The sequence below is a fragment of the Spermophilus citellus genome (genome assembly GCF_964194105.1).
Source record: "Spermophilus citellus genome assembly, chromosome: 7".
NCBI lineage: Eukaryota > Metazoa > Chordata > Mammalia > Rodentia > Sciuridae > Spermophilus > Spermophilus citellus.
Genome location: NC_138188.1, coordinates 38803839 through 38817753, shown reverse-complemented (window position 1 = coordinate 38817753; position 13915 = coordinate 38803839). Strand labels below are relative to the sequence as shown.

Sequence of the window (13915 nt, the reverse complement as noted above, 5' to 3'; positions counted from 1 at the left end):
ACAGGGTTAATGGGATTGTTACCTGAGGGTTGATTTGAAACAGGTGGCTAGGGTTATGAAGTTAGGAAAAAAGTGAGCACCCCAAGGATTCTCTGAATGTACACTTTCCCAACATGGGGAAAAGGAGAGATAGTGAAAAGGTCAGAAAAAAATTAATTCTTGAATAAACTGTAGGAATATCAATGGGGGTATTGAAGAGATGTTATGGATACAAAACTGGCACAATTTACCCAAGTTTGGAAACCAAATCACAGAAAGGCCGGTGAAGTTATTTTTTAAATTACAAATACAGGATTTCAGTAGAAGAAAGGGAATGACCTCTGTTTACTAGGCATCATATATGGTACTAGAGCTGCAGTTAGTTAGGACACCTAAGCCTCCCTCTCTCACAGTTGTGAGATATACAGGAAGCCAACTAAATAATTAGGGGCCTGGAATCTGAGAGAGAGGCAAAAATTGTGAACAGTCCTGACAACTGTTTTATTAGATTGCCATTGCCAGGAAAGACAAAAACAAGACCCAAGTTAGCACCTGGGAAATAGGTATTCAGGAAACAGAAGAGCAGACAAGGGAGCAGGAAAGGAATGGCTCCACAAGTAGAGAGCAGGGAGGCATAGAGTATATCAAGAATCACTTCTTATGGGCCACATACTGCCAACAGGCTAAAAACCATGATAAGAAAAGTACTACATGCTTTGGAGGAAGGTCAGTTACCATGACGCCAGTGCAACACTAAGAAGAAGTCACAAATGAGAGCTAGCTCCACAAATGACTCAGTAACAAAGTTTAAACAGGTATGTAGGAGGCCATTAAGCTAGAAGTCTTTTCAGAATGATTAGTAAGAGCGCCCCATAAGGGAGAGAAGGATACTATTAAAATAAATTTGAGATCAGGTAACTTAAGGGAAAAAAACAAAAAGGACTGTATGAGGTTCTCATAAAAGCAGGAGAAGCTGAACAAAACAATACAGCAGCAAGCTGGAGACCTGGATAAGAACCCTGGTTCTGTTATTCTTACCAGATGTACAACCCAGACATGTCACAAACTTGCCCGAGTCTCCCCTTAATGGGCCAAGTAGAATTAATTCTCAGCTCCCCTTACCGGCACCCCGAGTGCTGGGGATAGAACCAGAGCTCTTTTAACACTGAAATTTCTATGAAAACCCATCAGTACTATGGGGGAAAAACAAAAACAATTGTCCAAACACTGGGAGCATGATCATACCATGGGACCCAATACCATCAAACACTAAGAACATTAAAAATAATACTACATAAGACTAACCACATAAGAACATTTCATGATACTGCTCATCTATTCAACCAGTTTTTATTACATTTCTATTCACTGCCAGGCACAGGCGAGGTGTTAGAGAACCAAAGATGACAAGATGTGTATAAGAAGCCTATAGGAGGGCTAGGGTTGTAGCTCAGAGGTAGTATGCTTGCCTGGCATGCCCAAGGCCTTGGGTTCAATCCCTGCTCTAGAAGAAACTAGAAGAAAAAGAGGCAGTTTACAGTCTAGTAAACTAGGAGCAGCATACTACATAAAGCCACATAGTTAATCCAGTCTTAAGGCAAAGGGGGAATTCAAGGAATTTTCCAGAGATCAAGCTAACATCTAAATAGTCGGCCAAGATAGAGTCCTAGAAGAGGTGGGAAAGAATTACATGAAATGGTAGAGAGAGGTGAGAGTTTTTATGTCATGCTGAGGAACCCCGAGGGCAATGGAGATTTACATGAAGTGGTACCTATAAAATATGCACTGAAGATTTCTGATAGGCAGCTGGTTTCAGTAATATAAAAAAGCCATATGACTACACATGCAGATATGGAGTCTCAACAGATAGTAATCAGTCACCAAAATAGGTAACTCTAAACAGGAAATCTGGAAAGTCATCACAAAGGTTATGAAAAAACCTAATATATCAATCTCTAAGCAAAGGCAAACCACTCTTTTTAGACATTAAGTGATAAAGTCAGCTAACTGCATATTTTAAAACTTTATACAGTTTTAAAAGACTGTTAAAATGTTAACAGTGGGGGCTGGGGATATAGCTCAGTTGGTAGAGTGCTTGCTTCACATGCACAAGGCCCTTGATTCAATCCCCAGTACCACACAAAAAGAAAAATAAATTAATAGTGGTTATAGTGATTTAAGATTACAGATGATTTCACTTCAAAATCAACATAATGAAAGTATAATTAGAAAATAATAACATAAAAAATGTTTTCAGTCAGTGTTAAATGATTGGTCCTTAATAAATAATGATAAATTATGGAAAAGTTGTTACTATTGATAGCAAGTTTCCTTTTAGCTGAACTAGTTTAATTCTATGTATATACATTAAAAAGTCAATTTTTTAAAACTGAATTACTTTGGGGGTAGGGTAAAGTTGTACTATTAAGGCACACAAACACAGTCTAATTACAATGGTACCCAGAAAACAACACAACACAACACACAGACTTAGCCCTCTCCCTCCCTTCCCCTATAGGACTACTTCCTGGAAAGTCCAAGGAGTGTTGTCTTGCTCCTTCTGGGTGATGGCTCAGGACATGCCCTGCCTTGCTCTGCCACCACTATACCCACCTATGGCCTGCATTTACAACCTATGCACAAGGTACGGCAAGTCCTGTTACTTTCCAAACACTGCATATTTTTGTAAAGTTTCATTAATGTCACTCTCATAGGACATCATCTTATAAAACAAGGTGATACTAGAAGAATGTACACATTTGTCTTCCCCACTACAGTTAGACACCCAAGATGGGATGAAGTCTGACTTCCAGAGCAGAGAATTTACTGAGGCATGACCCAGATTGGGAGGAGATGACTGAGGAAATGGCACTTCATGGACCTACAATAAAAGAAAAGGCACATGAACAAAATTTAAGTGCTAATTAAATTTTGGTCTGGAATCCTCACTATGCTTAGAAACCAATATCTCAAGTTTTAAGTTAATGTTAATCTAAAGCATTTATTGAAAACCTTAATTAACTCCAAAGAACCCTCCCACAAGCAGATGTCTCATGGCACAATTAAAAAGAAAAAGGTCTGGCCTCGGAGTCTGAAGGTCCAAGGTTCCTATTCTATCACCAACTCGCCAGGGGAATTTTGGCAAATCTGTAGCCTCAATTTTCTTACCCTGTTGCACAGAATGTGTTTCTTAACTGTGGCTCACAGGAGGGAACTGGGCAAGATGAATGACTTTTTTGACTAGAAACCACAGTAAGAAATGTATCTTACATCAGGATGTCTGCATATAAAAAAATATGCAAACATTTCAGGAAACAACACTCTTAGAAAACTATTAAATAATAAACTTGATTTTTTACTATTTTGTTTCATCATTTTAAAAAATTGTTAATTGCAACACATGGCCCTCTACCTAGTTTAAGTAACACAAGATGATCTCTAAATTTCTTTTACTCCTTTGACTATGACTATACTTCATGCCCCAAAGTTATTTAATATTTGCAACATCAGCCAGTAGGCGCTAAATTTTCTTTGTCCTGTGTTATCATAAATGACAACCACTTATTCCTGATGTGTATTAATAAGTACACAATAGTTCAGTTTGAGATACCAGTTCTAAGTATATTTCCATCACCCACCAAGTCTGCTTTAGAGGGCTGTTGTGAAAATCAAGGTGACATATGTGCATAAGCATTTTGCAACTAATATAACCAAGTATAATTTATTAGCCAAATATAAAAGTACTCAAAATCTGTCTATAGCTGTTTTAAATACAGTAATTGTGATGTAACATGCAATATTTTCACTTTATCCAAAATGTTTACAGCAAAATTGATTTTTCATGGGTGCTTTTTAATATATGTAATATATTTGAGGGGAAGATCTCATATTATAAATGAATATATTTATAAAATCGTGGAGATAGAAGACCTTTCTCTACACACTAGCAGACCTGGCAGTTTTACAAGGTTAAAAACAAAATGATAACAATTTTTTCCTCCCACCACCTACATTAAATTTAGGATTTAAAATGTTTTTTAGAAGGGCCAATGACTGGGGATGTAACTCAGTGATAGAACTGCCAAGGGTGCACTCTTTTTTTTTTTTAAATTTTTTTTTTTTGCGGGGGTGGGGGGTGGCAGGGGGTGGGGTACTGGGGATTGAACTCGGGGGCACTCAACCACTGAGCCACATCCCCAGCCCTTTTTATTGTATTTTATTTACAGACAGGGTCTCACTAAATTGCTCAGTGCCTCCTCGCTTTTTGCTGAGGCTTATTTTGAACTTGCAATCCTCCCTGCCTCAGCCTTCCAAGCCACTGGGATTATAGGCAAGCACTGCCATACCCCGCTAAGAATGCACTTGATGAGCATGAAGGCAAAGTCAGCATTATCAAATTTACAAGTTTATAAAGTGCCTAATTTATCACTTCTTGGATGACCAAATCAGAATTCTTTTTAAATGTCAATAAACTGGAACATTTTGATAAGAAAAATACAAATAAATGCAAAGTCCTACCAAAAAAGATTAAAGAATTAGGAGAGGTGCTAAAGGTGTAGCTCAATGGAAGAGCAACTGCCTAGCATGTGCAAGAACCTGAATTTGATCCCCTACCCTGAAAATAAATAAGAGAGCCAAAAAGAAAACTAGAATAAAACTTTGGTGCAAATGAAAAAGGGAGCTTTCTTATAAGTTTTTTTGTTTTGTTTTGTTTTGATTTTTGGTACCAAGGATCCTCAGCCCTTTTTTTATTTTGAGACAGGATCTCACTAGGTTGCTTACAGCCTCACTATGTTGCTGAGGCTGGCTTCAAACCTGCAATCAACCTGCCTCAGCCTCCTAAGCCACTGGAATTACAGGCATGCACCACCACACCAGCTTTCTTGTAAGTTTTTAAAATTAATACACAGGTAAGAATACCTTCCTTGCCGATGAAGGTATAAGATACCACTATATATTCAGTTGAAGTATAAATTGCAGAGGTTTCCAGGAAGGCACTATGACAACATGTATTCAAAATGCAAAGAGTTGGTAGAGTGCTTGCCTTACATGCACAAGGCCCTGGGTTCAATCCCCAGTACCACCAAAAAAAAAAAAAAAAAAAAAAACCACACACACAACAAAAAGTACACATGAAAGGTGTACCAGTACAAATATATCCAAGGACATAAATGTGCAAAAACAAATATGCCAGGGGGAAGGAAATATAAGGCAGGAGGACCAGCATACAATAATGAAAGGAAAAAAAAAATCACAGCATATCTAATTGCAATGGGACAGTGGTCAGCTAAATTTTTTTAAAATATCAATAAAAATGGTGACATGCAGCCAGACACAGTGGTGTACATCTGTAATTCCAGCAACTTGTGAAGAAGAGGCAAGTTTGTGGCCGGTGTGGTCAACTAAGCAAGGCCCTAAGCAACTTAATGAGATCTGGTCTCAAAAAATAAAAAGGGCTGGGGATGTAGCTCAATGGTAAAGTAAAGCACCCCTGGGTTTGATTCCCAGTACCAGAAAAAAAAAAGTAATGTAGATCTTTAAATAACATGGGAAGATGTTCATGTTATACTCAGAAGAATGATCTCTTTTGATTAAAAAAAAATGAAATGTTGTATGCTTTTCAGAAAGAGATATGAAACATTGTGATGAAATCAGGCAGTTAGCTTATATTATGCAGGGTCAACAAGAGAATTAGAAAAAGGTACCTCTCCTAGCGGACAGTCTCACAGACACACAGGTTTCCCAAGTGACCTTGCCTTTGTGAGAATTAAAACAGAGGACTCCTCCTTGAGGCAGACCCAGTCATGCTCCAGAAGCACAGCCTGGCCAACTAAGGATGGACTTCAGTCTCCTCACCCCTGGCCAACACATCCTTAGAGGGATGCCCTTGCATTGGGAACAAACTATGGATTAATTGTCACCTTTTATCCTTTCTACAATAGCTTAATATTATTGTTATAAAGAGATTTACTACTTGATTTTTAAGAGTAACATAAATACTGGCAAACAAAATGGCACACACCTGTAATCCCAGCTACTTGAGAGGTTGAGGCAGGGATCACAAATGCAAGACAATTTGGTCTAGTCTCAAAACAAAAGATAAAAAAGGGCTGGAGATGTAGAGGATGTAGCTCAGAGGTAGAGCACCCCTGGGTTCAACCCCCAGTACTGCAAAACAAATATCAACTCTGAAAAAGAGATCTTGTCTTAATCCTTCTAAAATGAATCCCAACTTCCAGCCCTTACACCCTGCCCTATGCTTTGAAACTTGTATACGTTATCTATTTAAATGCATATTCCCAATAAAATCTCTACTCCAAGATCATAAAATACAAAGGTTAAAGAGCACTATCTGTACTTTAAAAAAAAAAAAAAGGTCATTCTAACAAAGTGAAAATACTCAATGCTAGAAACAGATGCTGAGGAACAGAGAAAAAACAAAGGTAGCTTATAAAATTTGTCTCCACTACTCAAAAATTTCTTCAGGACAAAGTTCATACACTCAAGAAACAATTAAATTCTCGAAGTGCTCATTTTTTTTCCATGTAACTCCGGATGCAAAATTTATTGCATCACACAAGTGTGTTTCCAAAAAAAGATAGCAATTTAAATAAAAATCTTGAGTGATTACCATGCAGTTAGGCAAGTCATCTGTAAAATAATACAACCACTGGACTAGGATTAAAGGAGAACTGGGTTCTTTTCTTGGCTCTTAGGAATATGTAATTTTACACAGTCAAAATCACAACCTCGCTGTGTCTCATTTTTCTCATCTCTAAAGTGAAGGTTGGGCTAGAAAACCTCTAAGGCTCCTTTCAGCTTGTGACAGAACTTCAAGTCTCCTTTCCACCCCGGAGGAGCTCATTTCAGTCGGCAGCAAGTTTATTTTCTGAGTCATAGGTCCTTTACTGTCTTCATGCTTCTCTTAAACATGTGAACAGTTTTCAACTCCAGCAACGTAAAGGTGTGTCAAGATCCACCAGCCAAATATTTTTCAAAGGGATTTAAAAAGGTGAAATGAGTTACTTCAGTGTAAGACCCCCCCCCAAAAAAAAGCACTTGGCCATCGGTAATCACTTTACAAACAAAAAGGCATCCTAAAGCAGCAGTACCCTAGTAGATGGATTAAATATTTCTTTTAAAACAAAGAGCTCACTCAGAGAACAAGCAAACATACGACATCACTCATCTTTTGAATGCACAGAAAAAAAAATTGTAGGAATTACTGACTTTCCCCCGAAGAGGCAAATCTATAAGAAATCCGCAGTAATTAAAAAAGAGGAGGAACCAACCTTGTTACGGGCCTTTCCTCCATCGGAATTCAAGCGCACGTTCGTGCACAACGTACTCGGGCGATTAGCTCACCGCCACATGTCCCTGCAACCCACACACACTGCTCACTCACTCACTCGCACTCCTGCGACCCGTCGGGGTGGCGGCGTGGACGAGTCACAAGATAACGGCGGGAGTGGAAATTTCCTCTCCCCAGGCGCGGGGCCGGTCTGGCGTCCCTGAGCTGCTCCGCGCGCCGGGAGCCTCGGTCTGGCCCCCGCGGCCGGCGGCTCGGTACAAAGGAGGCCAGGCTCGGCCCCGTACGCCCGCGGCCCGGCCCGGCGGGGGTCCCCGGCTTCCGGCGCCGCTCGCGGCGGGAAGCCGGGCCGCACGTGCGCCCCGCTCCGGCGGGCGGAGGAGACGGTCGCGGTCCGGCCGGGACAGCCACCGACGCCGCGCCCCGCCGGCAGCCGCACCGGCCCGGCCGGCCCCGCGGGAAATGAATGGGGCCGTGCTCGCTCCGCCGCCGCCCAGGCCGGGGGCGCCCGCGGGGCCCGAGCCGCGCCCGCCCGCCTGCCCGCCCGCTCACCCCAGCTCTTGGCGGTGCGCCCCAGGAACTCTCCGGTGGTCGGGTTGTAGATGAAGAGCTTCCACTCGGCCAGGCTCTGGTTGAAGGACTTCTTCTCTTTCTTCGTCATGGTGGGTGTGCGGACGGCGAGGGGAGCGGCGGCCGCGGGGGTGCAGGCGGCGAGGAGCGCAGAGGCGCGTCCCGGCTCTAGCGGCGCAGCCCGGCGACGGCGGCGGAGGGCGGCACAGCCGAGGACACCTCCTCCTCACCGGGAGCACTCCAGCCGACTGCGCCGCGCCGGGCCAGGCGGCCGCTCAGGCCGCGGGAGCCTGACGTCTCCGCGCGCCGCAGCCAATCCCCGCGCCGCTCGCCCGCGCCGCCGCCCCCCGCCCGCCCGCGGCTGGGCGCAGCCGGAGGCGGCAGCAGGCCCCGCCCCCGGCCCGCCCGGCTTCTCGGCTCCCGGGGCCCCGGCGCGAGGAAGCGGGAGCCCCGCGCAGCAAGCTTCAGAAACCAGCAGGGCTTAGTGACAAGCACATTCATAACACGCAGAAGGCGGGCGTCCCCGTCCCGCAGGTTCCTCAGGTGGACGGCTGGGTGTCCTGGGCGCTCCCAGGTGCCCAGGCTCTGGGAGATGCTGCCGGCGGCGGCGCGGGACCATGAGAGCACCGAAACGACTCCCGCATGCCCGGGTCGTCCTCACCGAGCGGGGGACAGCACCTCCCCGCCGTCCCCAGCGTTCTCCCTCCGGCTCTGTGACGTCACTAAAAGATGCGGTGCCGAGGACCTCCCGCGGCTACTATGGTGTGCCCAGCGCCGCCCGCCGCGAATGCCCCTGCGGGACTCGTGCCCGGATTCACTGGGGATCGCCGGTCAGGGGGCTTTCAGGCTTCCTATGCCAGCAGCATAGTCTTCCTCCGGATTCAACTGAATTTCGCAGTGTCACCAATGTACATGCTTTCCTAAGGTTCCTGTTCACTGAGAGACCCTCTGGTTTTGCTCGGGCACTGCAATTCTTAGCCTACAGGAAATCACTTGGTTTAGTGTCAAATTCCAAAATAACATTGGTGGCTCTGCTTTTTGACTGTAGTGGACGCTGCCCTAGGGCGGAGCCGAGGGTGTAATCACGTTTGCTAACGGGAGATGGAGCTGAAGAGTCCAGTACTTTAGCACTATAGCTGCAGGAGTTTGGGCAGAAGGTGTGCAGTTTTTTGGAAAAAGAAATGGAGCAGTGCCTGTTTTATTAAATAAAAATTATGAATTGAGAAATGCAACAAGCTGTTTGGATTTTTTAACATTTAGGGAAACTAAGTTTATAATTATGACCAAGGGAAAGACAACCCAAATCCGGTAACTTTCAGAGGATTTGCAGAAGAATTTTATAGAGTTTGGCATTAAATTGGTTCTTAGAAATAGCAAAACACTGTGCAAGTAGACTAGAATGCATTTCTTTATAGGCAAGGTTGAAAAAGAACTAAGGAATGGAAGTATTATCTCAAAAAACTAACTATAAATTAGAGGCAAGCTAACATACTGGTAGCATTGATTGCAGGATTTTTAGTTTAGGTAAGAGAAAGATAGAGTCTGCAATGAAATAGAAAACGCTTCTTATTGTGGTGTGTGTGTGTGTGTGTGTTGAAAATAAACAACACTTTGAAAAATAATTATCTGGCGTGCACAAAGAAAGCGTGGTAAACAAGAACATTATGGAAGAGTGTTTCAAAGCTATGCTGAGATTTGTAGTTTGAATGTTTTTAGAAGGCATTAATATACCTTTCATATTTAGTGCTTTGTGGTTTTCCAATTAAGGATTTAAACACAAATAGAATTCACTAAGCAGTTTCAAAACCCCTGACTACAGTTCAGTAAATAATGAGAGATCCAACAGATTTCAATTTGGTAAAAATTTTACATTCTGCTGCAATAACATGGGGACTATTTTTGTTTTTCTGATATGTGATACTTGAGCATTACCTGGAAGAGAAAATACTAACTGTATAGAGGAATACTGGCCTACCAAATAAGAGCAGATGAAATGTCAAATTTAATCACAGTTATATTTTTCCATACATTTATTTTACTAAACCTGTTTCTCTTTGCCAGATAAAACATAGGATGCCCACTTAAATTTGAACTTCAGATGGATATTTTCTAGTACAAGCATGTTCTGTGCGATATTTGGGACATAGTTACTCTAAAAATTTATTTCTGTCTGTTTGAAATTCAAACTAAACTGAATATCCTGTATTTTTATTTGCTTCATCTGACACCCTTCCTGTAGGGAATACTTACAAATCCCACAGTAATAATAACAATCATTTATAAATAACTAAGGCTCCAGCCCTGTACTATTTGCTTAGTGTGATTTATTTCATAATCTTCACCAAAACCCTAATCTAGAGACGTTGTTTCCTTAGTTTTGTAAATGAGGAAATTGATGTTTGAAGAAATGAAGTGGTTCACTGGTGGTGAGAAGCTACAAAGGGGCAGTACCTACATTCAAATGTCCACCTCTGCTCCATACCCAGCACTACAGGGCAGAGCTGAGGAAGCGAAGGAGGCAGGAGAGAGCTGTGGGCCACTGGTTGAGCATGCTGTCTCCGAGAACAGGTCCACTTTCTACCTTCTATGGGCATATATATAAGACAGTTTGGCTCTTCATTAAAATTAACTTATTTTTGTTCCTGAATTTTAGAAGCATATATACAGAAAAAAGTATTTCAGTTTCTTATAAAATATTTTTTATATAACTGGGTATTAGAATTGTTATGACAGGGTGCTGAACCGCTGAGAAGCCATTATTTGTCCCTGAGAGAACAGATATTAAGATTGCCTTAGAAATGGCCCATCCCCACAAGCAGCAGCTCTGATAATGTTGGCCTTTGTACCCTATCTGAGAAATAGTTATGAAAATAGTCATATTCCTTTACACAGAGCAATGTCATTTTCCACATGATTTGTTTTAATACTGTCCACTAACAAATGACATCTCCACCTCCTTTGCAGATTAAAGTCACTTGCATTTATTGATCATCTTAAATCAAATAAGTGTTTGTAAAGCATGAGTGGAATCGGGAACATAAGGCGCCCTATAAATGGTAGTCATTGTAACTTTGTTGTTATAATTTTATGTGATCTGAAGATAAACTTGAGCATATTGTTATTATTATTTTATTTTTTTGTGGTGCTGAAGATTGAACCCAGGAGTTCCTTAGCACCACTGAGATACATTCCCAACCCTTTTTATTATTTTGAGACAGTTGCTGAGGACCTTGCTAAATTGCCCAGGCTGACCTTGAACTTGTGATCCTCCTGCCTTATCCTCTAGAGTCACTAGGATTGCAGGTGTGCACCATCATGCCAAGGTGTTATTATAATTTTAAACACTACTATGATTTGGTGCTGAGAGCCATAGCCAAGTAGGACGCATGGCAATTTCCTTGTCAGCCTACCAATGTTGCTTAGAGGGAGGACTCTCCATTGTGGAAATGGGCTTGCCTTGGACCCAGGTCATTTGCAGTGACATTGCATGAATGTTTGAGAGTTTTGGTTTGAAAGGTGACCTTGCTCAGGGATTAGGGCGGCTCCGGGTTTAGGGTGGATCCTGCTGGATTAGGGTGGCTCCAGGTTTAGGGTGGATCCTGCTGGGAATAGGGCATATCCTGCTGCCTCAGGTGCCTGCTCCTTGAGTTCCCTGAGTTCTGGGGGGGGGGGGGCGGCGTGAGAGTATTGGTACCCAGAGCCCGGTGGAGGGAGTGTATTTTTCCAGAACGTGCGTGTAGAGTGTCGGTGAGAGTTCGAGAATAAAGAGTTGCTGTTTGAATCTACAAGGCGTGTGTGGTGGCTCGGTTATTTTGTGCCCAGCCAGACTGTGGCAATTTGGATATGTTTTGAGTGTGTCTTGCAAAGGTTCATGTACTGGAAGTTTGGTTCCCAGTAGGGCAGTGTTGAGGTGAAAGCCAGGCTTGGTGGTGTGTGCCTATAATCCCAAAGATTTAGAAAATGAGGCACAGGATCACAAGTTTGAGGCCAGGCTCAGCAACTTAATGAGGTCTTGTCTCAAAATAAAAAAGGGCAGAGGGTGTGGTCAGTGAGCTCAATCCCCAGTACTATCCATCCACCCACCCACCTACCTACCTACACACACACACACACACACACACACACACACACACACACACAATTGGACCTAGGGCTAGAGATATAGTTCAGAAGTAGAGTGTTTGCCTATCCTAGCAGGTGTGAGAGTCCATCTCTAGTCCCACAGGGGAAAAAGAAAGAATAAAAAGCAGGGCCTAGGGGGCTGGGAATGTGGCTCAGGCGGTAGCGTGCTCGTCTGGCATGCGTGCGGCCTGGGTTCAATCCTCAGCACCACATACAAACAAAGATGTTGTGTCCGCCGAGAACTAAAAAATAAATATTAAAAAAAAATTCTCTCTCTCTCTCTCTCTCCTCTCTCACTCTCTCTTTAAAAAAAAAAAAAAGCAGGGCCTAATAGAAGGTAGAAGGTCATGGGGTCACGACCCTTGGAAGGGATTAACATAATTTTTACATAACTGAGTTAGTCCAATTGAGAGTAGATTTATTATAAAATGAGGCTACTCCATCTACTTGGCCTCTTCCACTTGTAGCCTGTTCCCTTTCTGCTTCTCTACTATCTTGTGACACAGCCAGGGTACCCTCACAAGAACCAAGAAAATTCCATTGCTATATTCTCAAACCACCAGAACTATGAGCTAAATAAACCCCTTTTCTTGGGCTGGGGTCGTAGCTTGGTGGTAGAACGCTTGCCTAGCCTGTGTGAAGCACTGGGTTTGATTCTCAACACCATATATAAATAAATAAAATAAAGGTTCAACAACAACTAAAAAGAATTAAAAATAAATAAATAAATAAGCCTCTTTTTAAAGCACCCAGCCTCAGATATTTTGTTACAGCAATACAAAGACTAATACAATAACTATGTTAGGTGTTTTACAAAAAGTTTATATTATGATCTAACATAATAATTTAATAGATGGATGGATCAGTAAAAAGTAAAAGGAACCCAAGAAGAATGAAAATTTGGCATCCAAGAAACACTAGTCCTAACTCATGAGTACATTGAGCAGCAGACCTAGATATCTGTATAGTAGGCTAAGTGTGGTTTCCAATGGAGAAGAATATCTTCAAGCAGAGACTATATTCCATAAACTAAGAGTGGAATAAATTTAGGTGGATGGTGAAGGCATGTGCTTCTTTTATTAAGAGGGAAAAAGAAAAGCAATTCAAAACAGCAGAAAACTGTGTTCCAAATGTAAAGCAAACTAAAATGTAGTATTGCTTTAAGCAACAAAGGGAATGTTTGAAAATGTAGTTATGTAACCCCAGTGTTTGGAGCACCCTCATTCTCATGGCATAGGGTTGGTGATAGAGATTTACCTTTTCCATTCGAGCTGATGTACTTTGTTCCACAGTGAATACTATTTATGTAATTAAAATAGCACACAGTAGATCAGTTTATTGATTTTCAGTACCTAGGATCCAGCTGCATGATAGGTTATAAAACAAAATATCAGTGTTATAAACTATGACAATACAAAAGTAATCATGGAAAAAGGTAATGGTGTAGCTGACTGAAGTCAAGGGATCTGTAGAGAAGAGAATGAGTTGAAGGAAGAAAGACATATTAGTCAGCTTGCTGTCACTGTGACAAAATACCTGAGATAATCAACTTAAAACTTAATTTTTGGGGGGTTATTGTTTCCTATAGGTTTAAGCCTATGTTTGGCTCAGGTTCTTTTTCTGTTTTTTTGTTTGTTTGTTTTGTTTTGTTTGTTTTTTCTTTTTTTAAACATGTCCCTCAGGCCTCCATTTGGCCCAGTTTCTTTTGGGCCTGTGCTGAGGCAGACAGTGCATGATAGCAGTGGTGGAGGAGGATGCTCACCTCATGGCAGCTAGGAAGCAAAAATGGAGAGAGAGAGAGAGAGAGAGAGAGAGAGAGAGAGGTGTCCCAATACCTACTTGGAAAGCCGCTCCAGTGACCTAACTTCCTTGTACTAGGCCCCGCCTCCTAAGGTGCCCCCTCCCAGTAGCACCACAGGCTGCAACCAAGCCAGA

At 42.4% G+C, this 13915-nt stretch overlaps 1 protein-coding gene and 1 long non-coding RNA gene across 5 annotated transcripts in view; both read right to left on the bottom strand.

Annotated features, from left to right (window-relative positions):
• ATP1B3 (ATPase Na+/K+ transporting subunit beta 3) overlaps positions 1-8256 on the bottom strand; it is a 38139-nt gene extending 29883 nt beyond the window's left edge. For 2 of the 4 annotated variants that reach the window (XM_081301425.1, XM_081301426.1), the window contains exon 1: positions 7841-7980. Coding sequence is in view for 1 of the 4 variants with exons in the window: in XM_081301424.1 (XP_081157550.1) it covers positions 7841-7949 (109 nt within the window). In the remaining 3 variants the exon portion in view is untranslated. Of the gene's footprint in view, positions 1-7840 lie in introns of all 4 variants that reach the window. The other 2 variants (XM_081301424.1, XM_081301429.1) reach the window with 2 other exon arrangements.
• LOC308653069 lies at positions 632-7834 on the bottom strand. Its single transcript, XR_014022982.1, has 3 exons — positions 6002-7834; positions 5685-5865; positions 632-2860 (listed from the first exon to the last, which is right to left on the bottom strand). It is a non-coding gene; the product is annotated as an uncharacterized lncRNA (long non-coding RNA).
• Positions 8257-13915: the final 5659 nt, after the last annotated feature.